The following is a 25,931-nucleotide window of genomic DNA, read 5'->3' as shown; positions in this document are numbered from 1 at the left end:
AAAGAGGAGAGCGGGGACAGTTTGGGGGGCTTTCTTCAGCTTCGGAGAAGGACACTTTGGGTGCAGAGATGCTGCGGTGGGGAGAAGGGAATTTCGCCATCACTCACACGGAGCTGCTGCTGCTTCTCCTTCTCCCCTCTTTGTTGGTGGCCTCGCACCCCCTGTCCTGCCGGGACGTGTGGCAGTGCCAGGCACCGCCGTGGAGCTGCTGATCCACCTCAGCCACCGGCCCAGGATCTCAGCTCATCCCTGCTGTTCCAGCTGAGTGTTCCTCAGAGCCCTGCAGGAGCACCGGGACTGCCCGCCCGAGGGGGTTTGTGAAACAAAGCCTCTCCTCCATCCCTTCTCGTCTCAGCCGAGAAAGCTGTCACGGGGCCCCTGGTTCTGTTTTCCTGTTAATGCTGTAGTTATTGTTGTTTGTTTGCCTGGTTATAAATACTAATAAAGAACTGTTATTCCTATCCTCAGATCTCTGCCTGAAAGCCCCTTGATTTCAGAATTATAATAATATAGAGGGAGGGGGTCTACGTTTTCATTCCAGGGGAGGCCCCTGCCCTCCCTGGCAGACACCTGTCTTCCAAAACAAAGACAGATGGGGAGTTTCTCCATCCTCCTTACCCTTGTGGGGCCAGCAGTGCTCTTGGTTCCTCATGCTCTTTTTGTGGGGCCTTTTGTGTCTGTGCCCCTCCAACTTAGCGGGACAGGGGATATTTGCTGCCCCCTTTCTGCTTCTGGGAAGCCTGTGCGGGCTCTTTGTCCCTCTCTGATTTGGGGGTTGCCAGTGTTGTCACCATCCTGGCAGCCCCCGGCCGCTCTATGCCCTCTGCCAGGCCACGGGTGTTCTCTGTCCCCTTGCAATTTGTGGGGCTGGCAGAGGCACAATTCCCCTCCTCTTTGGGGGGGCTGGCAGTCTCCTCTTCCCCCTCTGACTTGGGGGATGCTCTGGGCTACATCCATCTCTTACTTTGGGTTGCCAGGTATTTATCTCCCTTCAGTTTGGGGGGCCTGGGGATAGTCTCCATCCTCCTCCAGTTTTGAGGGGCCTAGGAGTAGTCTCTGTCTCCCACCGATTTGGGGGGACTGGTGCAGGCTCCACCCCCCTCTGATTTTGAGGGACAACCTGGAGGAAAGGCACCAAAATCTTGACAAAGGCTGAGGGGAACGCTCTGATTACCCCTTTTGCTAAGAGGTTCCCTTAGCTGAAGTTGCTAACCAGGACAAAACTTCCAGGCCCGCAGTGGGTTTTGGGTTGTTTTATTTCCTGGGCCCTCAGTCCTGCGTGGGACACGGGAACTGGGTGCTGCAGAGGCTGCGGCAAGGCATCAGAAATGCCCGCCCAACACCCAAGGGTGGTTGAAGATCTGCTCCAGCACCGGCCGGTCCATGGGGTGCTTGGACAAACTCCAGCAGATCAGATGTTGGCACTCTGGGGAGAGAAGGCAGAAAGCGGCGCTCACTTGCAGAAGGCTCCTGCCCAGCTGCTCCCGGCGCCTGCAGAAGCCGGGCCACGCTGCGTGTGCTGGGAGCTGCCCTTGGCGGGAGAGCGGCACGGCAGGACAAGCGTCCCCTCCTTCAGCCAAGCGTGCCACACCCAGCCTGCCACGGGCCACCTGCTGCAGCCGGCCCTTGAGGGCACATGGACGTTCCGTGGAGCTGCAGGAGGGCCGGGCTGGGCTGCGCGGTGCCACCTGCCAAAGCCTGCCTGCTTCAGGCCGCGTACCAACCTGGAGAGACCTCCTGCGGGAAGAAGAGCTGCCCCAACACGATGTCACGCTCGTTCTCGAAGGGCAGGAACCCGCACACCATCTCCAACAGCAGCACGCCCAGGGACCAGATGGTCGCCCCATTGCCGTGGTAGCAGCGCAGGCCGATCCACTCGGGCGGGCAGTACGTGCGTGTTCCTAGGGGAGACGGGCGGCGCTGCTCAGGCGCAGGCTGCTGGCTTCCAGAACCTGGCGCCAGCCTCCTGCCAGAGGCAGGGACTGCAGCTGTGGCCACAACTTCCCCCCAAGGCCTGCCTGCCTCCCCCTGACAATGGGCCAAAGCCAAGAATCCATTCTGCAAGGCTGAGAACGCCAGCGGAGCAGCCCAAGGCCTTGTGGGCCTGCCAAGCCGAGGAGCCGGGGCCCGGCTTTTGCAGCCCCTTTCTGTCGGCAGGGCCGGCAGCCGGCTCCTGGGGCACAGCACCTGCCCCGTGCCACAGGGCAGCCGGCAGCCGGCTGAATGCCGCACCCCACGGCCCAGGAGGGAATGGGGCTGTGCAGTGCCTGGCACTGGGAGCAGGGCCCGTGCTCTGGGCTCACCGGCAAACTGTGCAAAGGCCCTCTCCTGGAGGAAGGTGCCGCAACCGAAGTCGATCAGCTTCAGGTCCCCAGTGTCTGGGTTGACGAGGAGGTTCTCTGGCTTGATGTCCCTGTGCAGGACGCCACAAGCCGTGCAGTGCCATACGGCCTCTCTTAGGGATGGAGCCTGTTAGAGATAGCGGAGGCTCCTGGCACCATGGACGTTCTCTGACCGCCTGAGCTTCTTGCACGGATGGCGGGTCTTCTCTGCTGTGCCATCCTTGCAAGGCTTGAGGCTCTCCCAAGGATGGTCAATCTTGCTGAGAGCATCCTCCTGAAGGGATGGCAGCTTCTGGAGAAGCTGGGCGAGCCACAGCAGGGCAGGTGGCCTCACCTCATCAGCTTCTCCAGTTCTTTCCACCACACCAGCCACATCCCAAAGAAGAGCGGCACAGATGTCCCATTGTGTGCCCAGTGCCGGATCATCACTTCCTGCAGCTCTTGGGCCACTGCCATGCAGGGACCGCAGCTGCAGGAGCTCTCCAGAGGGCTTGTGGGAGCACCTGGCTGCCAGAGAGGGGTCACCCGAAGCCTGGAGAACCTGGGAGCTGCAGGGGCTGCTCGGTTCCTCCATGGGCCTCTGGGCCTAACCCTGGGGCGCTTCCTCGTCTGCCGCCTCCGTGGTTTCCAGTGGCCACCGGCCCAGCAGACAGCCACAGTGGCCCACAGCAGGACAAGGGCAGCCATCAGGACGCCACCGTCACCCATGGCTACGGCACGTCCCATGGCGACTGCACTGGCAGCTGCGGGGGCTGGCCTGGTTTATATAGGGCTGGCGCGGTGATGTCACAGTGCTGTGGCCAGCACAGCTGTGTGACATCACGGCCCTGCATCACCCCAGCGCTCAGCCCCTTTGTGACATCACGGCCCCACCCAATTCAGGGATCACAGCCCTGGCTCATCCCTGAAGATGAACATGGCCTGGAAAAGCCTGGAAATCAGAACCGGAGCTCAGCCCCTTGCAATGAATCCTCCCCTGGAGCAAGTGGCAGCACATCAGGAAGAGTGCTGCTGCCACCTGTGTCAAGCCCCGGCTCCGAGGACTCTGCACTGGCACCAACTTCAAACAACCACTCCCCTGTGCCAGAGAAGATCCCCCAGAGACAAAGGGAGGAGAAGTTCCTCTGTCTCTGGTGAGCTCTCCTGAAATGGCTGGCGAGGACCGCAAGAGTTTTCTCATAGCAGCTCACCAACTTCTGCAGAGCCTCCATTCTAAATAAATCTGGATATTCCAAAGAGCGCTCATGCTTGTCCCACTGCTCTGGTTTTGACTGCCATGGGGTTCCTCTCTTCCCAAGAGCTGGCACGTGCTGGGTTTGGATTCAAGATGGGAATGCTGTGATTCAGTCTGGGGTGGTTTGGTTTCTGCTGAGCAGGGCTTGCCCTCTTCAAGGACTTTGCAGTGTCCCTTGGTACAATGCGTGTTTTCCTCTGGGAAGGGAGGGGTGAGTGTTGAAGACAGAGGCAATAAATGCATTAGAAAACCTGCAATGTGTCTGTGTCCATGTTTGTCAGGTGACCATCCACATCCTGGAAGGGGATGATGTAATTTCTATTTTTTAATTTTTTTTTATTAATGGATTTAACAAGTCAATTTTTATTGTGCCTCACATTTTTGGCCACCTTCATCTCCAGCTGAGCTTTCAGTGCACCAAATTTCTTGCTGCAGTGGCAAGAAGCCTCTCTGTACTCTTCTCCTGACCTTCATTCCTTGTCCTCTACCCATCCCATCCCGCCCCAGGGAGCAGGGACCTTCCTGGGGCAGATCCAGGAGGATATCCAGGACCATCCCTGCCTGAGACGGGTGCCAAGGAGATCCAGGAGGGTTCAGTGTCCAGCTCTAAGTCCTGGGACACCCTGTGCCGTGCTCCCAACAGCCCTGATTTTCAGGAAGGAGCCACAGCAGCCTCCTGGCCATCCATGGATTTTTCTTCCAGGAATTCACTGTGGAGCTTGTTTCTGTTTTCCTGCACTTTCTGAGCTCCTGTCAACATGGCATGGAGGTGGAAGAGGTGGAGAGGAGAAACGTCGGTAATGGGAAGACAGAAGGAAATTGCTGGGAAAAGGAAGACACGCACCCCTAACGGTGGCTGCAGAAAGCACCACACACTCCAGCCTGCCCCAAAACCAGGGAAGCCCTGGCTAAAATCCAAGGAAAACACTGCTGAGGATCCAAGGAATCCGAGCCATGATCTGTGTGGAGAGTGTCCCTGACAGGAGGAACGTGAATGGAACCGAGCGAGGCTGGGGCAGGAGAGTCAGAGCGAGCAGAGAAGGGGGGCCCATCAACATCCTAATTTACTGCTCCAGAGAAAGAAAAATTCCCAGCTTTAATTCCAAGGAGGATAATTTAATATCTCCTTGGCATCTGCAGATCTATGACCTGAATCCAGTCATGAGTTTCCTTCAGGTCTCCACCCTCGGGACCAGTTAAACAGATAGTGCGGTTAAACTCTTTCCCACTTGTTAAATCTGGATCCTCCCATTCCATGAGAGACTTTTAATTGTGCCCCTCACAGAATCCTTCTGGAGCAGAAATCCCAGTGTGAAATGAACGGGGACAGGGAGTGTTGGGTGAAGAACAGACTAATGTGATATGGGAATGGGTCTCACTGGGGATCCAAGCCAGCCGAATTTCACCCAGAAAAAAAAGAGGGATTAAGTTCAAGCCTTGGGAAGCATTTGATTAAGATGTGGCAAAGAGAAAGGGCTTATGGCAGTTAATATGTTAATCGACTCACCCCTTATAAGGTTATGTTTCTAGAATGTTCCTGGTTCTCTCCCCTGATTGGTTGTTATTTGTTGCAGTATTTTGCATATTTCTAACCCCAGTTTGTGGTTGGACCCATGCCCTCAGACTCTGCCCTCAGACCTACCCTGTATATTTAGTAGTATATTTAGTAGTCCTGGTCTTTGCAGTTTGTCCCTATACTGCGCACGGTTTATAGGCGTTGTCCTTATTTTATTTCTCATTAAAGTGTTAATTTTAGGCAGACACAAACTCCATCATACCCTTTCATTTTATTTGCACCTCAATTCCCTGAAGTCAGAGAAACCTAAAGTTTTAAAGGTACTGGTTTTCAATAGGATAACATCCATTTAAATCCCAGTAAGAGGCACAGAGCTGGATTTGAATCCAAGTTCGGATTCAGCATGGGAATGTAGTGGACAGCACACCGATGGTTTCCATGTTGCTGAGCAGGGCTTGTCCTGTCCATGGACTTTGCAATCCCCGACTGGACAATCCATGTCCCATGCTCAGCCAGCAAGGAGGTGACATCATCACCGTTCCCCTCCTCATCCCCGTGTCCTATTTAGACAAGAATCTTCCTTCTCCTCTGCTCCAGAGGGTGCTCGAGTGCCCACAGGGAGCCCCTTCCTCGCTCCCGTGGAACTGGTGAGGGCTGGGGTGACGCAGGGCCGTGATGTCACAAAGGGGTTAAGCTCTGGTGTGATGCAGGGCCGTGATGTCACACAGCTGTGCTGGCCACAGCACTGTGACATCACCACGCCAGCCCTATATAAACCGGGCCAGCCCCTGCAGCTGCCAGTGCAGTCGCCATGGGACGTGCCGTAGCCATGGGTGACGGTGGCGTCCTGATGGCTGCCCTTGTCCTGCTGCTGGCCGCTGTGGCTGTCTGCTGGGCCGGTGGCCACTGGAAACCATGGAGGCGGCAGACGAGGAAGCGCCCCAGGGTTAGGCCCAGAGGCCCATGGAGGAACCGAGCAGCCCCTGAGGCTCCCAGGTTCTCCAGGCCTCGGGCCACCCCTCGCTGGCGGCCAGGTGCTCCCGCAAGCCCTCTGGAGAGCTCCAGCAGCTGCAGTCCCTGCATGGCAGTGGCCCAAGAGCTGCAGGAAGTGATGATCCGGCACTGGGCACGCAATGGGACATCTGTGCCACTCTTCTTTGGGATGTGGCTGGCGTTGTGGAAAGAACAGGAGAAGCTGATAAGGAGAGGCCACCTGCCCTGCTGTGGCTCTCCCAGCTTCTCCAGAAGCCACCATCCCTTCAGGAGGCTGCTCCCAGCAAGATTGGCCATCCTTGGGAGAGCCTCAAGCCTTGCAAGGATGGCACAGCAGAGAAGACCCGCCATCCGTGCAAGAAGCTCAGGCGGTCAGAGAACGTCCATGGTGCCAAGAGCCTCCACTATCTCTGACAGCCTCCATCCCTCGGAGAGGCCGTATGGCACTGCACGGCTTGCGGCGTCCTGCACCGGGACATCAAGCCAGAGAACCTCCTCGTCAACCCAGACACTGGGGACCTGAAGCTGATCGACTTCGGTTGCGGCACCTTCCTCCAGGAGTGGGCCTTTGCACAGTTTGCCGGTGAGCCCAGAGCGCGGGCCCTGCTCCCAGTGCCAGGCACTGCACAGCCCCATTCCCTCCTGGGCCGCGGGGTGCGGCATTCAGCCGGCTGCCGGCTGCCCTGTGGCACGGGGCAGGTGCTGTGCCCCAGGAGCCGGCTGCAGGCCCTGCCGACAGAAAGGGGCTACAAAAGCCGGGCCCTGGGTCCTCGGCTTGGCAGGCCCGCACGGCCTTGGGCTGCTCCGCTGGAGTTCTCACCCTTGAAGAATGGTTTCTTGGCTTTGGCCCATTGTCAGGGGGAGGCAGGAATGCCTTGGGGGGAAGTTGTGGCCACGGCTGCAGCCCCTGCCTCTGGCAGGAGGCTGGCACCAGGCTCTGGAAGGCAGCAGCCTGCGCCTGAGCAGCGCCGCCCGTCTCCCCTAGGAACACGCACGTACTGCCCGCCCGAGTGGATCGGCCTGCGCTGCTACCACGGCGATGGGGCGACCATCTGGTCCCTGGGCGTGCTGCTGTTGGAGATGGTGTGCGGGTTCCTGCCCTTCGAGAACGAGTGTGACACCGTGTTGGGGCAGCTCTTCTTCCCGCAGGAGGTCTCTCCAGGTTGGTACGCAGCCTGAAGCAGGCAGGCTTTGGCAGGTGGCACCGCACAGCCCAGCCCGGCCCTCCCGCAGCTGCGCGGGACGTCCATGTGCCCTCAAGGGCCGGCTGCAGCAGGTGGCCCGTGGCAGGCTGGGCGTGGCACGCTTGGCTGAAGGAGGGGACGCTTGTCCTGCCGTGCTGCTCTCCCGCCAAGGGCAGCTCCCAGCACACGCAGCGTGGCCCGGCTTCTGCAGGCGCCGGGAGCAGCTGGGCAGGAGCCTTCTGCAAGTGAGCGTCGCTTTCTGCCTTCTCTCCCCAGATTGCCAACATCTGATCCGCTGGAGTTTGTCCAAGCACCCCATGGACTGGCCGGTGCTGGAGCAGATCTTCTAGCACCCTTGGGTGTTGGGTGGCCATTTCTGATGCCTTGCCACAGCCTCTGCAGCACCCAGTTCCCGTGTCCCACGCAGGACTGAGGGCCCAGGAAATAAAACAACCCAAAACCCACTGCGGGCTGGGGAGTCTGGTCCTTGTTAGCAACTTCAGCTAAGGGAACCTCTTGGCAAAAGGGGTAATCAGAGTGTTCTCTTCAGCCTTTGTCAAGATTTTGGTGCCTTTCCTCCAGGTTGTCCCTCAAAATCAGAGGGGGGTGGAGCCTGCACCAGTCCCCCCAAATCGGTGGGAGACAGAGACTTCTCCCAGGCCCCTCAAAACTGGAGGAGGATGGAGGCGATCCCCGGGCCCCCCAAACTGAAGGGAGATAAATACCTGGCAACCCAAAATAAGAGATGGATGGAGGCCACAGCAGCACCCAAGTCAGAGGGGGAAGGGGAGACTGCCAGCCCCCCCAAAGAGGAGGGGAATTGTGCCTGTGCCAGCCCCACAAATTGCAAGGGGACAGAGAACACCCCTGGCCTGGCAAAGGGCAAAGAGCAGCCGGGGGCTGCCAGGATGCTGACAACACTGGCACCCCCCAAATCAGAGAGGGACTAAGAGCCCGCACAGGCTTCCCAGAAGCAGAAAGGGGGCAGAAAATATCCACTGTCCCCCTAAGTTGGACGGGCACAGACACAAAAGGCCCCACAAAAAGAGCATGAGGAACCAAGAGCACTGCTGGCCCCACAAGGATGAGGAGGATGGAGAAACTCCCCATCTGTCTTTGTTTTGGAAGACAGGTGTCTGCTAGGGAGGGCAGGGGCCTCCCCTGGAATGAAAATGTAGACCCCCTCCCTATGAATTATTATAATTCTGAAATCAAGGGGCTTTCAGACAGAGATCTGGGGATAGGAATAACAGTTCTTTATTAGTATTTATAACCAGGCAAACAAACAACAATAACTTCAGCATTAACAAGAAAACAGAACCAGGGCCCCTGTGACAACCTTCTCAGCTGAGACGGGAAGGGATGGAGGAGAGGCTTTGTTTCACAAACCCCCTCGGGTGGGCAGTCCCGGTGCTCCTGCAGGGCTCTGAGGAACACTCAGCTGGAACAGCAGGGATGAGCTGAGATCCTGGGCCGGTGGCTGAGGTGGATCAGCAGCTCCGCGGCGGTGCCTGGCACTGCCACACGTCCCGGCAGGACAGGGGGTGCGAGGCCACCAACAAAGAGGGGAGAAGGAGAAGCAGCAGCAGCTCTTTGTGGGTGATGGTGAAATTCTCTTGTGCCCACTGCAGCATCTCTGCACCCAACGTGTCCTTCTCCGAAGCTGAAGAAAGCCCCCCAAACTGTCCCCGCTCTCCTCTTTTCCTGCCCCCCTTCCCTCCCTGGGCCCGGCCAAACTCTTTGTCTTTTGTCAAGCACCCACCAAGTACCCACAGTTAGGCTGTCCCCACAACTAATGGGTAAAAATTCCACGGGCAATCCAGAATTAAAAAAAAAAAGACACCTAACCCCCAACACCTGCCCCTGGCAATGACCTGAGATGGGATTGAATATAACAAAAGGGCCATGGCCAGACCCTCACGTTCTTTGATCCCACATCATGTCATTGCCATAGGCAGGAAAAGGTACAGGTGTCTCCCCAGCATGGATCAAAGGGACATGGATCACCAGGTCTCTGCCAACCTTGAATTTTCCAAGGGGGGATGAAGCTGGAGCAGTGCACAAAGCTCTTCATGTACTTTGGGGCATTTGCAGAGCTTCCCTTACTGGTGCTGCCGTTGGTGTTGGGTCAAGCTAGATCTCCAGGTGAAGCTCTTCCCACACAGGGGACACTCGTAGGGTGTCTCCCCAGTGTGGAGGCGTTTGTGAGTGTTGAGGCTGGAGCTGTGGCTGAAGCTCTTCCCACATTCCCCACACTCGTAGGGCCTCTCCCCAGTGTGGATGCGCCGGTGGGTGATGAGGTGGGAGTTGTGCTTGAAGCCCTTCCTGCAGTCGGGGCAGCGGAAGGGCCTCTCATCCGTGTGAATCCGCTGGTGCTCGAGGAGATGGGAGCTGGTCTGAAACCTCTTCCCACACTCGGGACACTCATAGGGCCTCTCCCCAGTGTGGATCATCTGGTGGATGGTCAGATGGGACCTCCGGCTGAAGGTCATCCCACATTTCTCACACTCATAGGGCTGTTCCCCGGTGTGGATCCTCTGGTGGCAGATCAGGCTGGAGTTCCGGCTGAAGCTCTTCCCACATTCCCCACACTCATAGGGCCTCTCCCCAGTGTGGATGCGCCGGTGGGTGATGAGGGTGTAGTTCTGCTTGAAGCCCCCCCCACAGTCAGGGCAGCGGAAGGGCCTCTCATCCGTGTGAATCCGCTGCTGCAGGACAACATCGGAGCTGCTCTGAAACCTCTTCCCACACTCGGGACACTCGTAGGGCCTCTCCCCAGTGTGGATGCGCTGGTGGATGATGAGTTGGGAGCTGCAGCTGAAGCCCTTCCCACATTCCCCACACTCGTAGGCCCATTCCCCAGTGTGGATCATCTGGTGACAGAATAGGCGGTTGCTCTGGCTGAAGCTCTTCCCACACTCCAAGCACTTGTAGGGCTTCTCCCCATCCTGAAGCTGCTCATGGACCACCAGCTCAGAGCCCCGGCTGGATCTCCGGCCGCCTTCCCGGCACAGGGTGGGTCTTTCCTCCTCAGAGCACCCTGGGATGGGTTTGGAGCCCCTTCTCCTGCGGGATCTCTGGGGATTTTCCTCCCCATTGGATTCCTGCACTGTGGAGCTGCTCAAAACGGCCTCTTCCACGAGTTTCTGCCGTGGGGATTTGTCCTCCCTGGTCTCCATCCTCAGCTCCTTGTCTGGGGGAGGAAGGACAAGGAGAGGATGGGATTTGCCTCCGTGCCAGAGGGAAGGGGAAGGAGATCCCCCCAGTGTGTCCCTGGCAGGACGGCGTCGGCAGCGGGGCTGTCCTGCAGCCGGGGGCCAGGCTGGGCTGGGAGACGGAGCAGGAGAGAGGGGGAAAGGGGCACTGACTTCCTCCTCACCTGCCTCGGTGTCCTGGGACATCTTCCTCTTCCTCACAGCCTCCTTCTCCATCCAGCCAAGGTTTGGGAATGGGAAATCCTGGTTTGGGGAAATACAAGGGATGAGGACATTGAGTTTGCAGGTCCCTCTGTCCAAGCTCATCTCTAGAAGTCACCGGACATCTGGGGTCCATAAAACCTCCAAAAATCACCAATATTCAGCTCTGAAAATGCCTCCCAGGAGTTCCCCATCTCTAGTCTCCCCTGTCTTCAAGAAGAGAAGGTTCAAGGGTTCCCGCCTGTCCCAGCTGCTGGGAGTCAAGCTTGTACTGGGGACAACCTGTCTGCTCGGTCCCTACCATCCCCAGGCTGCTGGGAGTGCCAGGAATCCAAAAAGTTCCCCCTGTTTCCATTTCCCCACTTAGGGATGGTGAGACCCCCCAATGTCCCCCCAAGTAGGATTTTCCACTCAGCTTTGGAGTTCCACATTCTCCAAACATTCCCCGCCCGCAAAATAAACCCAACCCAGGGACCCCCCCAGGATATCCGGGCAAAGCTCCCACTCCCCCATCACCTGTGGGATGGTGGGTGATGATCCCACAGGAGGGGGCTATGAATTCAAGGAGTGCTCAACCTTGTGGTTCCTTCTCCTTTCCGTGATCCTCCTTTGTCCCTCCTCTTCCTCCCTCTCCTCCCCTTCCATCCTTCCTCCTCCTCTTCCTCCCTAACCCCACCTCCTTCTCCTACTTCCATCCCTTCTCTCTCTCCTTCTTCCTCCCTCCTCCCCCAGGAGCAGTGACACCCTCGGTGCCCCGTTCCCAAACCCCTCACAGCCCACGGCAGGAGTGGGGATGGAGCCAGGACAGGTCGGGATGGGCAGCGCGGGGCTCTCCGCTGCTCCCACCCGCTGGGGACGGGGGGAACCCGGCCCGGGGAAAAGGAGAGGGAAACTGGGAAAATTGGGGGCTGCAGATCCAACCTGGGGCTGGCTGGGGACCCTGGCTGGGGACTGCCAGCCCTTGGGGCTCCTCTGGGGAGATGTGGGACCGGGGAACACAGAGAGGGCTGGGGGATCCCAGGAGTGGCAGCACTGGCAGGGACTGGTTTGTACTGGGATCATCCTGGCAGTGGCTGAGATTGCACTGGCTGTGTACTGACATCATACTGGGATCATACTGGGATCATACTGGGATGATACTGGCAGTCAGTAGGAGCCTCCAGGGGGCAATTGAGACCAGGTTGTCAGGAACTGGGAATATGCCCTGCACTCCCCAGAACCCCGGGATCGCCCCCCATATGTCCCATGTGTCCCCCAGACCCTTCAGGATCCCCGAGTGCCCCCTCAGCGCCCGTTCGAGGCCCCCCAAAGCGTCCCTGGATCCCTGAATGCTCCCGACCCCACAGATTCCCCTTCCAGCCACTGCTGGGAATTCATCTCCCATCATCCCACAACACAGTTCCGCGCCCAAACCTCCTGCCGTGCCCCGCGCCCTAAAGAGCCCGGTCACAGCTCCCCAGGTTCCCCCCAAATGCTCCCGAGCCGTGTACATTCGCCCAGAGCACCTGCAGCTCGGACGCAGAAGTGTTCTCCAAGCGCTTTCCCACACCGCCGAACGCGCCTTCGGAGCCACTTCCGGGACTACAGCTCCCATCATGCTCCGCGGCCCCCATAGAGCGCTATTCCAGCCGGGACTGCATCTCCCGTCATGCCCCGCGCCTTACCGGAACCTATTGGCGCTGAGCCTCCAACTCCCGTGATGCTCCGCGGCTCCATTAAGCCTCATTATACCAGCGCCTACAACTCCCATCATCCCCCGCGACCCAGAGATTCCCTGTTATAGCCCCCCAAGTGCCCACCCGGACCCCGAAGGGCCCCCAGATTCCCCTCCCTGACCTCCAAGTGCCCCCCTGGACCCCCAAGTGCTCCCCCTGACCCCGAATTGTCCCACAGAATCCCCAAGTGCCCCTCCAAGTGCCAACCCGGCTCCCCCAAGTGTCCTCCAGACCCCCAGGTTGTCTCTAAATTCCCTCCCCAGACCCAAAACTGCCCCAGATGTTCCTCAGAAAAATCTCCATGGACCCCAAACTTGCTCCTTTTACCCTGTCTGAGGAGATTTTAATAATGATAATCTAAGGATTAAAAATATGTGTAATTAGCATAAAGAGGGAGAAATAGTGGTTAATTAATTTATGAAAGGAATTTTGGTATTTAGAAACAAAGACCAATAAAGTTTTTAGTTGCTAAAAATGTATAAATTCTTTCATATAAATATAAAAATTAGGTTATAAAAATACAGAATTATTATAAAAAGTAAAATTTTATTTTTATTAATGAATCAGATTTTAATGATAAAGAAAAGTTGATAAATGTTCTCAATGCTTTGGGATGTCAGTCCCAGGTGGGCGATGTCAGACATGCTGAGGCTCGGGGTGAGGAGCAGGTTGTCCAAACAGGGACAGCCCAGAAGGAGCTCATTCTTCTCTGTGACCAGACTTCCTCAGGAGACATTCAGCATTAGGATCACTTGGGGAATGCTTCTGTCACCTCTTCTCTCAACTAGAAAATAAAAAAATACACCCTTGATTTAAAAAAAATAAAAAAAATTAAAAAAAGTGGTGGATTTTCAAATCTTCCTCCTCAACAGAACTCCAAACTGACTCCAAGCAGATGCACAAACTTTGGACTTGAAGACAATGGAAGGAAGAGAAAGAGCCCCAAGGCTTTCTGTATTTTAATGAACCCCAGGGTGCATTTGGGGCTGAGTCCAGCACCCTCAGGCACTGAGAGAAGGTTGAAGGTGCTGCTCAAGGAGTCAGAAGCAAAACTCCAAGTCCCTTGGAGCATCCCTGGGCCCCACTGACTGCCGGCTCCTGGCACACACAGCCATGGCATGGTCCGGTCTCACGCTGGGACACCTCCTGCACCAAAATTCTACCCTGGCAGAGACTTTTCTTTCTCCTCCCCTCCAGGCTGAACCTGCCAAGCTGCACTTTGGGGAGGTTTCCTTCTCTTGCCACTGCCAAGGAAAGCTGTGTCTCCTGCTGTTCACAGACAGAGAAGGGCTGCTGGGGGATGTGGTGGTTGGAGGCTGCCTGGGGTACAGTGGCCATGAAATCATTGAGTTTTGAAATATTCTGTGAAAGAAGGAGGGGCATCAACAAAACTCCCACACTGGACTTAGGAAGAAGAGACTTCAGCCGATTAAGGATGCAGATTTGGGGAGTACTAAATCAGCTACTGAGTTTTTAAGGGAAAGAGCCTTTTAAAACAAAGGATTCCAGGAAGGATAGACACACTTCAAGAAAAAAGTCTTGAAGGAGCAGGAACAGCCTGTCCCTCTGTGACAGAAAATGAGCTGGTGAGGAAAATGACCGGCCTGGGTGGACAGGGAGCTTTTGGAGGAGCTCAGGGAAAAGATGAGAGTGCATCACCTTTGGACAGAGGGGCGGGCAACTCAGGAAATGTTTAAGGATGTCATTAGGTCATGCAGAAAGAAAAGTAGAGAGGTGAAAGTTCAATTAGAGCTTAACCTGGCTGCTTCTGTGAAGGATAATAAATATGTGTTTATAAATACATGAATGGCAAAAGGAAGGCTATGGACAACCTCCATTCCTTATTGGGGGGGATATGGTTACCAAAGATGAGGAAAAGGCTGAGGTACTTAACCCCTTCTTTGCCTCACTTTTCAACATCAAGACAGGATTTCCTCAGGACAAGTGTTCCCCTGAGCTGGTAGATGGGGACAGGGAGCAGAGCAGCCCCCTGTAATCCAGGAGGAAGCAGTCAGAGACCTGCTGAGCCACTCAGATGCTCACAGGTGGATGGGATGGGATGGGATCCATGCTAGGGGGATGAGGGAGCTGGTGGATGAGCTCCCCAAGCTGCTCTCCATCATTTCTCCTCATCAGTCCTGGCTCACCGGGGAGGTCCCAGAGGACTGGAGGTGCCAGTGTGAGCCCATCCCCAAGAAGGGCTGGCAGGAGGCTCTGGGGAACTGCAGGCCTGTCAGCCTGAGCTCGGTGCCTGGTGAGGTTTTGGAACAGATCCCCTTGAGTGCCATCACACGCCACCTCCAGGATGGCCCAGGGCTCAGACCCAGCCAGCGTGGCTTTAGGAGGGGCAGGTCCTGCCTGACCAACCTGATCTCCTTTTATAACCAGCTGACCCGCCTGGTGGGTGCGGGAAAGGCTCTGGATGTGTCGAGCTGGACTTGAGCAAGGCCTTGGACACGGAGAGCCGCAGCATTCCCTGGAAAAGCTGCAGCCCACGGCTTGGACAGGAGCACTCTTTGCTGGCTGCAGAACTGGCTGGAGGCCGGGCCCAGAGAGTGGTGGGGATGGTGCTGCATCCAGCTGGTGTCCAGTCCCTGGTGGTGTCCCCAGGGATCTGTGCTGGGCCCAGGCCTGGTTAATATCTTCACTGAGGGTCTGGCTGAGGGGGTCAAGTCCAGCACTCACAAATTGCAGATGACACCAAGCTGGCTGCGAGTGGGGATCTGCTGGAGGGCAGGACAAGGAGACACAGCCTTGAGCTGCACCAGGGCAGGTTTAGGCTGGACAATAGGAAGGAGTTCTTCCCAGAAAGGCTGATTGGGAATTGGAATGGGCTGGCCAGGGGGAGGTGACAGGGTCACTGTCCCTCTCCAGTGGTCTGGGGGAGTGACATCAATCTGTGCTTAATAACTGATTTTGCTTTAAAACAATTGCTTCAAAAATTCTTCCTGTTACACCCTGAGTGTCTGTGCTGGTTTTATATTAGTTGATACTTGGTGAGGAGGGAAGAAGCCACCCACGCAAATGACTTTTTCTAGGAGGGAGCTGCTAAGAGCTTCCTCTGTGCTTAGCAAAACCAACAGCTGGCTGGCTCTGAGAATTGTCAAGGTATTAAACCATTTAAAAGCTGTATCCTCCTGTGTGAAATCCACATTTTAAAGACGGGCAAGCCCCGGAAAGCTCTCTGTTGTTTCCAGCTGTGAAGAGTTAACTGGGTGCTGGTCAGGCCGGCCCTGCTCCAGCCTGGCCTGCACCGAGCCGGGCTCCGCCAGGCCCCGGGAGCGGCTCTGGGCTGGGCCAGGCCCCTTCACCACGGCCCGCGCGGCCCCAGCGGCTGCCGGGCACAGGGAGGGGAAGCCATCGGCCCGCAGCTGGGATTGAAGGGAGCAGGGGCCTGGGACCAGCCATGTGGGCAGAACAGCCACGACTGTTCTGGCCTGGCCCCCTGAGATCTTGGCACAGCCCCAGCGCTGCCTGAAATCCATCACCGTGACTGCTTCGGCCACTGCCCGGCAGAAACCATCATGAGCATCTGCAGGTCTGGGTGAGATATGAACTCTTTCTGTGCACAGATGAGACCTGCAGACCTCGATCCTCCCCTTGGGTGAGAGGAAAGGACAGAGTGGGAGACTAATGCCACAAGTATGGTAGGCTACACCTGTCTTCATGTATCATTGAATTAGAGAAAAACTCTCTCCAGGGCAAATTATGCAACACTTCGCCTCACAATCCATCAGTCTTAATTACAATGAGTGGTAGATCTTAATTACAATCCAATTAGAGCATATCGACGTTGTATGAACGGCAAGAAGAATTTGCTTGTCAACAGATGAATATGTCCCACTCAAGAATGAACAAAATCTGCCTTTACTTGGAAGAAAGTAGACATGGAGCAATGCAGTATTTGGGTTTTATCCAGTGATAAATGGGGCAAGAAGTTGTAGCAACTCACCTGTTTTACAGAACACAAGTACTGATACAGCCAATAGTGCACCCACATTGAAGGGATCTTCAGGACATTCCTTTATTTCTTAACAAGGAATGGGCAGCAAAATGCTGGCGTTTATCTGAGCTGGAAGCCCTGTTCCTCTCCTGTTTCTCCTTGAGCACACTGTTCTCTGCAGACTTCACTGTGCAGCCCATCAATCCTCTCTTGGCCAACAGCTAAATGGCACAACTACCAAAACACAGGTGCCAGCATCATCACCCCAGCATTATTCCAGCACTGCTTTGCTGGTGCACAGCAGCACAGAATGGCTTGGCTTGGAAGGGACATTTAAAGGCCATCTAGTCCAGTGCCCTGCAGAGAGCAGGGACACCTTTAGATCAGGTTGCTCAGAGTATGAGCTTGAATGTCAGCAGGGATGGATGCCCACCTCTCTGGGCAACCTGTGCCAGGGTTTCAAAACCCACAGTGTAAAAAACGTCTTTCTTATGTCTAGTCTGAATCTACCATCTTTTAGATTGAAAACATTCCCCCTCAGTCTTGTCACAATGGGCCCTACTAAAAATTCTGTCCTGTCTTTTTTACAAGCCCCCTTAAAGTACTGAAAGGGAGCAATCAGGTCTCCGTGGAGCCTTCCCTCTTCCAGGCTGAACACCCCCAGCTAGCCCAGCCTGTCTCCAAAGCAGAGGGGCTCCAGCCCTCAGAGCATTTTGTCCCTCCTCTGGACCAGCTCCAACAGGACCATGTCCTTTCTATGCTGGGCACCCAGAGGTGGATGCAGTACTCCAGGTGAGCTCGCAGCAGAGCAGAGGGGTGGTGGAATCACCTCCTTCAAGCTGCTGGGCACCCTCATTTGGGGGCACATGGCTGGCTCATGTCCAGCCTCTCTCCTTGCAGCAGCCACAAGTCCTTCTCAGCAGGGCTGCTCTCCATCCCTTCATCCCCCAGCCTGTGAGATCAGCTGGGCTGGGACCCTGTCATAGCCCTTGGACAGAGCTGCTGGGCAGGATGAGGTCCCTGGTGAAGAAGGCAGATCCCACTCCCCACACAATTCCACCCTGGCCATGAGGTCACAGCAGTCTCTGGGGTGACAGCAGGCTGAGGTGACAGCAGGCTCTGAGGTCACAGAGGTCCCAGAGCCCCGTGGTTGCCCAGCACCACAAGGACCGAGCAGTCAGTCCTTGACCACGACTGTTGTGGCAGCAGCGGCGGTGGCAGCAGCGGTGCTGACATTGGGACAGCGGTGTCAGGACAGTGGTGGCAGCAAGAGCTGCAGGACTGGCAGTGGGCAAGGCACCATGGCCTTTGCTCTGCGCCTCCTCCTCCTGCTCCTCCTGGCAGTGGCCCTGCCTGACAGGGCTGCCCAGGCTGCTCCGTGGCGAGCAGGGCGAGCAGGTGAGCCGGCAGCCTCAGTCCCCCTTCCTGGGACAGTGCTCCCTTCTCCCTGGGAAGTGTTGGGGATGGTTTTCCCCAGGGCTTTAGGGAGGGTTTCCTCTGTGGGAGGGACAGAGGCCTCAGGGGCCCTTGGCTGGTCCCACTGCCCCTCCAAGGATGTTGCACAGGGCCGGCAAAGAGGGTGGAGAGCGACCAGAGCCAGCCCAGAGCTCCCCAGGCCACTCTGCAGCTTTGGCCATGTCCATTGACATCTGGCTCCCACAGCCTTACCCATTCACCTTGCAGTGCCCAGTTCCCTAAAACAGAATGGGATCCCAGCACACCATGGAATGATTCTGATCTGTGCTCCCTTCTAGATTGGGATCGTGACATGGAGTACCTGAAAGCCCTGGCACATAATGGTTTGAGATCCATGGAGAATGTTGGAGGCAAGTTCTCAATGTCCCTTTCTGCACAGAACAATCAGTGTCAAGGTGGCAAGAGCTGACTCACGTGCCATTTCCCTTGAGAGTCTGAAGGTTGATGGATTCTGGAAACCTCGCCCTGCTCCCTTCTGGAGCCCTGAGTGATCCCACAGCATTGCTGTCAGTGGGAAGAAGGAGCGTTTAGCTGTCAATCCTCTTCCCATGTTTAATGCCAGTGTCACCTTCCGTGTGCCCTGTGCAGCCACGGAGAAGAGCAGAGAGGGAAGGGGCCAGGCCCAAGGCTGTGCCCCAGGGCTGTGCCTTGTGTGGCTCATTTCTGGCCCCAGGGAGCCTGAGCTGTTCTGGCTGCTGCTGCCAAGCCCTGGCCCTGCCTGGGGCTCTGTTCATAGCTGCTGGCAGCTCCAGGGAGTTTTTTCTCTCCTGTCTGCCATGCAAGGGACTCCTTCCATCCCAGTGTGAGGCCACTGCAGGCACGTGGTCCCCCTGCTCCTGCTCCTGAGTGGAAGGTGGAGAGGAGGGAGTGCCTTGGAGGGCAGCAGTCACCCAGGTGCACTCACTGCCACTCTGGCCTGAAGGAGAAATGGAACTACTTTCCATTAAGGTCCTCCTAGATGGAAGAACCAAGACACAGAAGACAAGAAATCCCTGGAGGCATCCCAACTTCTGGACAAGATGTTGAGTGATCTGGAGAGACGCCGTGGTGGGTCCATGTCCCTCAGCCTTCTCCTGAGACTCAGCAGCCGGGGGCTTTCTCTGCACATCTGGACACGCTGTGCCCGGCACAGCAGGAAGGGATCCATGTCAGCCTCACTGCCCTGCATGTGTTCATGCCCTGCAGGGCTGTTTCCCAGCCTGGCCTGGCTGCAGCTTCTCCCCAGCCTCTGCAGGAAGGCATTTGGCATCAGCTGACAGGGAGCCCAAACTACACCATGGGTCATAAACAACCTAAGATCCCCTGCAATTTCCCAGTCTTGGGCTAGATCAGGTGTAGGGACTGTTTGGAGGAGGGAGGGCCCTGACCCAGCCCCAATAACCTGGCCTTTCCTCTTGATCCTTATCCATGATTTGACAAGTATTGCCTCCTGAAGATACCACCTGACCTAATGGCGAACAGTTCTATCTTATCCAGCTGTCCCTTTTCCTTTCTCAAGTGCTGGAGGAAATGTCTGTGCAGACAATGACATATGCTAGAGGAAGCAATGTCTCTGTGCCAGCTGCTGATGCAGGAAAGGAGGAGATGCCAGGCCCAGGCACAGGAGGTAATTGCTGTGCTGGGCTCTCCCTTGGCCGGGCTGTGTGCCAGCAACTCTTTCCCCAGGGCTGGCCCTTGCACGGCTGAGCAGCAGCCAAAGCTGGAGGTGCTGCAGCTTCCAGGCCTCTGGAGCTCATTCCCAGCCCTTAGGAAAAGGTACTCGTTCACCAACATCCATCCCCAAGCAGCTGCTCCTGGAGCTGGCCCTAAGCATCCTGAGGCCCAAGACACAGGAGCAGCCCTGAGCAGGAGCCCTGCTGCGATCCCAGGGCCACAGCCAGCCCTGGCTCCCAACTGGGCAGGGGCTGCACTGGCCCCTGACAGGACCTGGCTCTGTCCCCTTTGGCTGGGGGAGCTGTCACAGAGCAGGGAGGGTCAGGGGTGGCAGTGGCTGCTCAGGGATGGGTTTGGCCCGTGTCCCTGGAAGGAGCCACTGCCCAAGCAGCTGCACTGCCCCTGGGCTCTGCTCCCGGCCTTCTGGGCTTTGTTGGGTGTCACAGCCTGTGCCAAGGGGTGCCAAGGTGCCTGCAGGCCCCAGCTCTGGGGGCAACAGAGAATATCCTGGCCGTATCCAGTGTGCTGCCAGCTCAGCAATGGAGCACAGCAGAGGCTCACGCTGCCCATTGCTCCCACAGAAGCGCTTGGCAAGTCAAATATAAATGCTGAGAATGCACCGAGCACCCCAAGAGTGTTCTGCCCGCAGGATGTGCGCAAGTCCTGCATGATAGGCACTGTAGTGACACTGTTCACAGTGCCCCTTTCCATGATTCTCTGCTATGTTGGATTCCGGTGGTGGAAGGACAAGAAACGGTAAGTTGTTGTTCATCCCCACCCTCCAGCTTCTTGAAAGGCTGCTCATAGTCAGGAGACATTCCCAGTGAGGCTGCTGTGGACTTGTGGCTAGTCCTTGGTTGCCCAAAACACTCTGCTGAGAGTTCTGCTGCTGCCCAGGCCTTCCATTGGCCTCTTAATTGCTGGGCCTTGTCCTGGGGAGCCCGCTGGGGCTGCAGCCAGTGCTGGCTGCCACTGAGGCTGCCTGGCCAAGAGCAGCCCCAGGAGCAGCGGGCAGAGGCAAAGCAAGGTGGGCAGGAGAAAGAGCGGGGACGAGATTGCCCTTGACAGGCAGAGGTGCTCTGGGGCCCGCTCCTGGTCAGGGACCCTGCCCAGAGCCATCCCCTGCTCTCCAGGGCCTTGAGGGGCAGCTGTCCAGCTGGGCCAAGCTGTGCCAGCAGCTGCAGCCGTGCTGGGGAGCCTTGGCAGCTCTGGGCCCTGCTGTGCAGGAGGGTCCCTGTGTGCCAGCAGCAGCTGCGGGCCTCAGCCACCTCTTCTCTCCACAGTCGCCCTGCTGCAGCTCCAGCTTCCCGGCCAAGAAGGCGCGACTCTCCCTCGCCCCCAGGGAGCCCAAAGACTGTCCGGTTTGACAGCTCTCAGACGTGGCCTCAGAAGGAGGAATCGTTCCAGAAAGCAGAACACCAGCACTCCGTGCCTCCTCCACGGCCCCCCAGCCCGGCTGTGAAGCAGAAGCCCCCTGAGATCCCCCCACCTCCTCCCCTCCCGAGCCGGCCACCCTGGTCCAGCTAGGACTGAAAGTGGGCCAGTCACGGCAGGGCTTGGGCCACCAACAGCTTGGCCCATCTGCTCTTTGCTGCAAATAACACGTTACCTGTGGGTAACAGCCAGAGGCAGTTTTCCTACTGTTTTACTTTCAACAGGGAAGGGCTGAAGATTCTTCCCATGCCTCGTCTCATCCTTCATTCTTTTGATTTTCATATAGCTAGGTGCTTGCTGAATCTTTTCAAAGAACTTTATTAACACTTCATGTTTTACCCCACCTAGCAAGGGAAAAAAAAAATAAAAAAATTCCTCAATTTAGACTTCATTTTTACTGTGGTTGAGCCTCTCAGATTTTGAGCAATTGATTTTCCATGGTACTTCTTCCCTTTTCCTTCCTATCTACCAAAAGTTCGTCTGGACAGGAAAATCAACAGAATTACTAAGATTCACCTCAAAACCCAGAAGAGAATCTAGCACAAAATATTCTCCCTGTGTACTGCAAAACAAGAAATATTCAGAGGAAAATACTGTGGGAGCTGAGGCTCGTGGAACTCCCAGAATCCTGAGCCTGCAGAGGAGGCAAGCAGCCCTGGCAGTGGCTGAGGGGAATTCTCCTCACAGACTCCTCAGAAAGTGTGTCACTTCAGGAGGGGAAAGCTTTTAAACTTTGCCTTACCTTCCTCCTGTGCTAAAATGTAAGGCTCCTCCTGAGAAAATACTGAGCTACAAACAATTCTCCATTCCTTAACAAAGCTACTCAGGTGCTCGACTTAAAGAGTAAAACTAAATGTGGTCAGAAATTTCCCATCAAAGCCCATTTGCAGAGAAACCCCACCATATGTGAGCAAATATTTATTAGCACGAGTTCACCCTAAAGATTGCTCCTTTTTCATCCCAGAGAGAATATTAGAACCATTTGCTCTTGACAGGACTCCTTGGATGGCCCCCAGACCTGGCTCCTCACCACGCCTTGCCTGGGCTGTTCATGCAGCCGGGTAGCACCACCTGACTTTGCCACCCTGTTCAGACCTTGGGCATGGCTGGTGCCACGGTCCCCTCTGGTGCCACGGTCCCCTCTGGTGCCACCGTCCCCTCTGGTGCCACAGTTCCCTGCTGGCTTGTGGCGTGTCCCTGCTGCTGGAGGAGTCCTGCTCGTGCTGCTGCCGGCGTTCAACAAGGCCGGTGCTGCTCCCCAGCCAAAGAGGGACTAAAGTCACTGCTTTTGGCAGCTCATTGGAACGAGTTCAACACTTCCTCATCTCTATCACAGATAAAAACCCACATACTCCTAAAACCCACATACCAGCAGTATAAAGCCACCTCATCTACAGAGGTGAGGAGGCCTGGGCAAACAGAAGGTCAGCTTTCAAGCACATTTTTAACTTAGTGGAAGCACTCAGCTGTTCACAAGCCTTATTTGTCAAACAGGACTGTGCGATGTTATTCTCTTGCTCGTGTTAAAGAGGAGCCAGGGAGAAATTAGCTAAGAAACCAGAAACATTTGAGGCTCAGGTCTGGCACACAAATAGAGCAGGGTGGCACCTGCCCGCTTTTCCCGCATCCCTTTCCCTGCTGGACAAAGGCGGATGCAGCTCTGCTGGGGGCACCATGGAAAGGGTTCTGATCTGTGCTCCCTTCTAGATTTAGATCAGAACATGGATTATCTGAAAGCCCTGGCACATGGCAGTTTGAGATCCATGGAGAATGCTGGAGGCAAGTTCTCAGTGTCCCTTTCCACATAGAACAATCAGTGTCAATGTGGCAAGGGCTCACTCACATCCATTGCCTCCTGAAGATGTCACCTCCTGTAATGGTTAACAGTTCTATTGTTGTGGTGTGTTTTGTTTGAGTGGTTTCTCCCATTATTCCCCTAAGTCATTGGTTTGCTCCTAGTTTGTATCCTCCTACCCACCTATCAAATCCTGCCTCAAGCCCACCCCTTGTTTTCTCATGTTCCCCGTCTGTCATTACACCCATTTGTCAGTCTTCCCTTAGGCCAGCCTCCTACCTGAGCCACCCCTCTGGAAATCCCCTGATCTCCAATGCCCCATTGGCCCATGTGACCCACTCTGCTCCCCTTGTTTCCCCTGTTGTATTGTTGAATGGAACCTTCCACTCCTCCCACAGCTTCTTCCTATTGGTTAAAATTTTGTACCCTCCCTCTGGCCTCCCCCATATAAAAACCCCCACACAGTTGTGTTCTCAGTCTTCAGTCCCTGGACCCTGCAGTGGAGTAGAAGCCTTTGGAACCCATACTGGAGGTCTCCTCCTCATCCTTGTCTCCACCATGTGCCTACCAATATCCTTGTGCCGTGGAGCATTTGCTCTAAGCCGCACCTTGGGTCACCCCGCTGCCGAGTGTCACGATCCCCTAACACAAGTGGGAGTCGTGAGAGGTTCGTTTGAGCTCAGAGTGCAAAAAGGACCCCAGGGGATTTCAGTTTAAATCACAACAGCAATAATGCACCTTTATTTTAGTGCCAGCAACATGTGTTGTGTGATAGATGAGAGGGGGAGAGAAAGAGGGAGAGAGGGAAAGAGGGAGAGAGGGGTAAAGAGCCAACGTAAAGAGAGAAAAGAGGTGCTTATAGTTACCAACAGACGAGACGGGGTCACCGGTGTCTTCTTCCATGGGGAGATCTCTCTCGAAGAAAGTAACTTGGAAAAGTCACTTTTACAGTCTGTTTCAAAGCAAGGGGCAGCTGGCCAAGAGGTGGGGAAATTCCCAGGCTATTGTGATGAGACCCCTTGCTCTGGGAAGCAGGTGTAAGGTACAGAACAGGCCGCTCCTTACGAGTCCCTGCTCAGCAGCAGGAATGAAGGCAGTGTACCTTGACAGCACAACAAGCACACCTGCAAACCATCACCTGGCAAGCTTCCACCTCAACCGGGCCAGAACCCCTGCACAAATTCCCTTGGGGTCTTCAGGGTCTTGGTCTCTGTTCTTGCAATGGTTGTGAGGCAGATGAGGGAAACTTCAGACTGTCTCTTACACCCTAGTAACCCCAAATGACACCAATGAACCCAAATCACCACAAATAACCCCAAATTACTCTAAAGGACTCCTCTGACCCCACACCTGACCCCAAATGACACTTCTGGCCCCACACCGGACCCCACAGGACACAGACATTTACCCCCTGCTGAGCTCGGTCCTATACAACCCCAAATCCTTCAAAAATCCTCAAAATTTGACCCTGGGAACATCCTGGATGAGCAGGGTCAGTTCCAGTGCAATGAGGCCTTTGTGCCCTTCTCGGCCAGTGGGCACCCCAAAAATCCCATAAATCCTTGGGGTGGGGCCCTAAATCCTTCTGGAATCCCAAAAATCCCCAAATTCCTTTGGGGTGTGGCCCTACATTCTTTTGAAATCCCAAAATTCCTCGGGGTGGGTACTCCTGACCCATTTGGGACCCCCACCCCTGAAACACCCAGACCATTTTTGGACCCCAATCCCAAAGCTCCCAGACCCATTAGGGACCCCCCAGACCCTTTTTGGGGTAGCCCAGACCCTCTTGGGACCCCAGACCCTTTTGGGATCCCATAGCCCCCAAAGTCCCCAGACCCTTTGGAATCCCCTTGGCCCTTTTTGAATCCCCAATCCCTGAAACCCCCAGCCCCTTTTGGAACTCCCAGCCCCCTTTGGGACCCCAGAGCCTCTAGAGACCCCCATCCCTTTGGGACCCCCAGACTCTCTGGAGACCCCCACCCCTTTTGGGACCCCCGACCCTTTGTGGTGGGGCGGTGCTGACGCCCCCTCCCCACAGGGCAGCGGCTGTGCCTGGGGGAGGCGCTGGTGTGGGCAGAGCTGTTCCTGTTCCTGACCTCGCTGCTGCAGCGCCTGCGGCCGCGACCCCCAGCACCCCCCGAGGAGCTGCCCACGGCCCCCCTGGAGAGCGGCTGTGCCAACATCCTGTCCCCCTTCCAGCTCTGCCTGCTGCCCCAATGAGACCCCTCCCAAATTCCAGACTGCTCCCCAAATTCAGGAACTGCCCCGGGACCGGGACCCTTCCTCATGGCTGGAAAATCTCCCCCCAGATCCTCCCCAAATTCCACTCCCAACATCCCCCCCACTTCCAGCTCAGGATTGGGCTCTGATGAGACCCCTCCCCAAATCCCACCCCCAAGATGCCTCCCCATCACTGGAAAATCCTCCTAAATCCACCCCAAACCCTGCCCCAAAATGGGGAATCCTCCCTGAGACCCCCCCCCCAAATTCAGGCCTCCCCAAAATGCCCCTTCTCAATGGGATCAGGACCCATCCCCATCAATGGAAATTCCCCCAAAACCCAAAAAATTCTCCCCAAATCCCCTTTACCAAAATCAGAACCCCCCCCAGGACCCCTGAGATTCCCCCAAAAACCACCAAATTCCTCCCCAAAAATACCAAAATTCCTCACAAATCACCCCAAAAACCCCAAAACCCCCATACTCCCCCCAAAGTCCCAAATCCACCTAAGACTCAAAATCCTACCCCAAAACTCCAAATTTCCTCCCAAACCCAAATTTCCCTTCAAAACCCCAGAATTCATCAAAACCCCCAAAATTTCCCCACCCCCCCAAATTTCCCCCAAAACCACCAAATTTCCCCCCCAAACCCCAATTTCTTTCCCAAAACCCCAAATCCTCTCCCTAAGAACCCCAAAGTTCTCCCTAAAACCCCAAATTTCCTCCACCTACACCCAAATGTTACAAAAAAACCCCTAAAATTTCTGCCCTAAAACCTTGAAATTCCCCCAGGACCCTCAAAGTTTCTCCCCAACACCCCAAATTTCCCCCCAAACCTCCAAATTCCCCCCAAAATCCCAAATTCCACTCCAAAACCTGGGAGACTCCCCTGCAAAAAACAGCAACTCCTCCCCAACCCCCCCCAAAATCGCAACTCTCTCCCCAAAAATCACCATAAAAGTTGAGAACGTAAATTTTTTATTTCATATTTTTCACACCTTGGGATGGGGG

General features: G+C 55.8%; 1 protein-coding gene and 1 long non-coding RNA gene across 2 annotated transcripts in view; one reads left to right on the top strand and one right to left on the bottom strand.

Annotated features, from left to right (window-relative positions):
• Window positions 1–25,931, bottom strand: part of LOC147645258 (uncharacterized) — an 86,171-nt gene that overhangs the window by 54,734 nt on the left and 5,506 nt on the right. The window contains exon 3 of the mRNA XM_086874763.1: window positions 9,378–10,053. Coding sequence (XP_086730889.1) covers window positions 9,378–10,053 — 676 coding nt within the window. The remainder of the gene's footprint in view (window positions 1–9,377; window positions 10,054–25,931) is intronic.
• On the top strand, window positions 20,029–21,290 carry LOC147645259 (uncharacterized). The gene is made up of 2 exons (XR_015282422.1): window positions 20,029–20,228; window positions 20,756–21,290. It is a non-coding gene; the product is annotated as an uncharacterized LOC147645259 (long non-coding RNA).

The sequence above is a fragment of the Cyanistes caeruleus genome, unplaced genomic scaffold (assembly GCF_971803275.1).
Source record: "Cyanistes caeruleus unplaced genomic scaffold, bCyaCae1.hap1.1 HAP1_SUPER_30, whole genome shotgun sequence".
Taxonomy (NCBI): domain Eukaryota; kingdom Metazoa; phylum Chordata; class Aves; order Passeriformes; family Paridae; genus Cyanistes; species Cyanistes caeruleus.
This window is presented reverse-complemented; position numbering and strand designations above follow the sequence as displayed.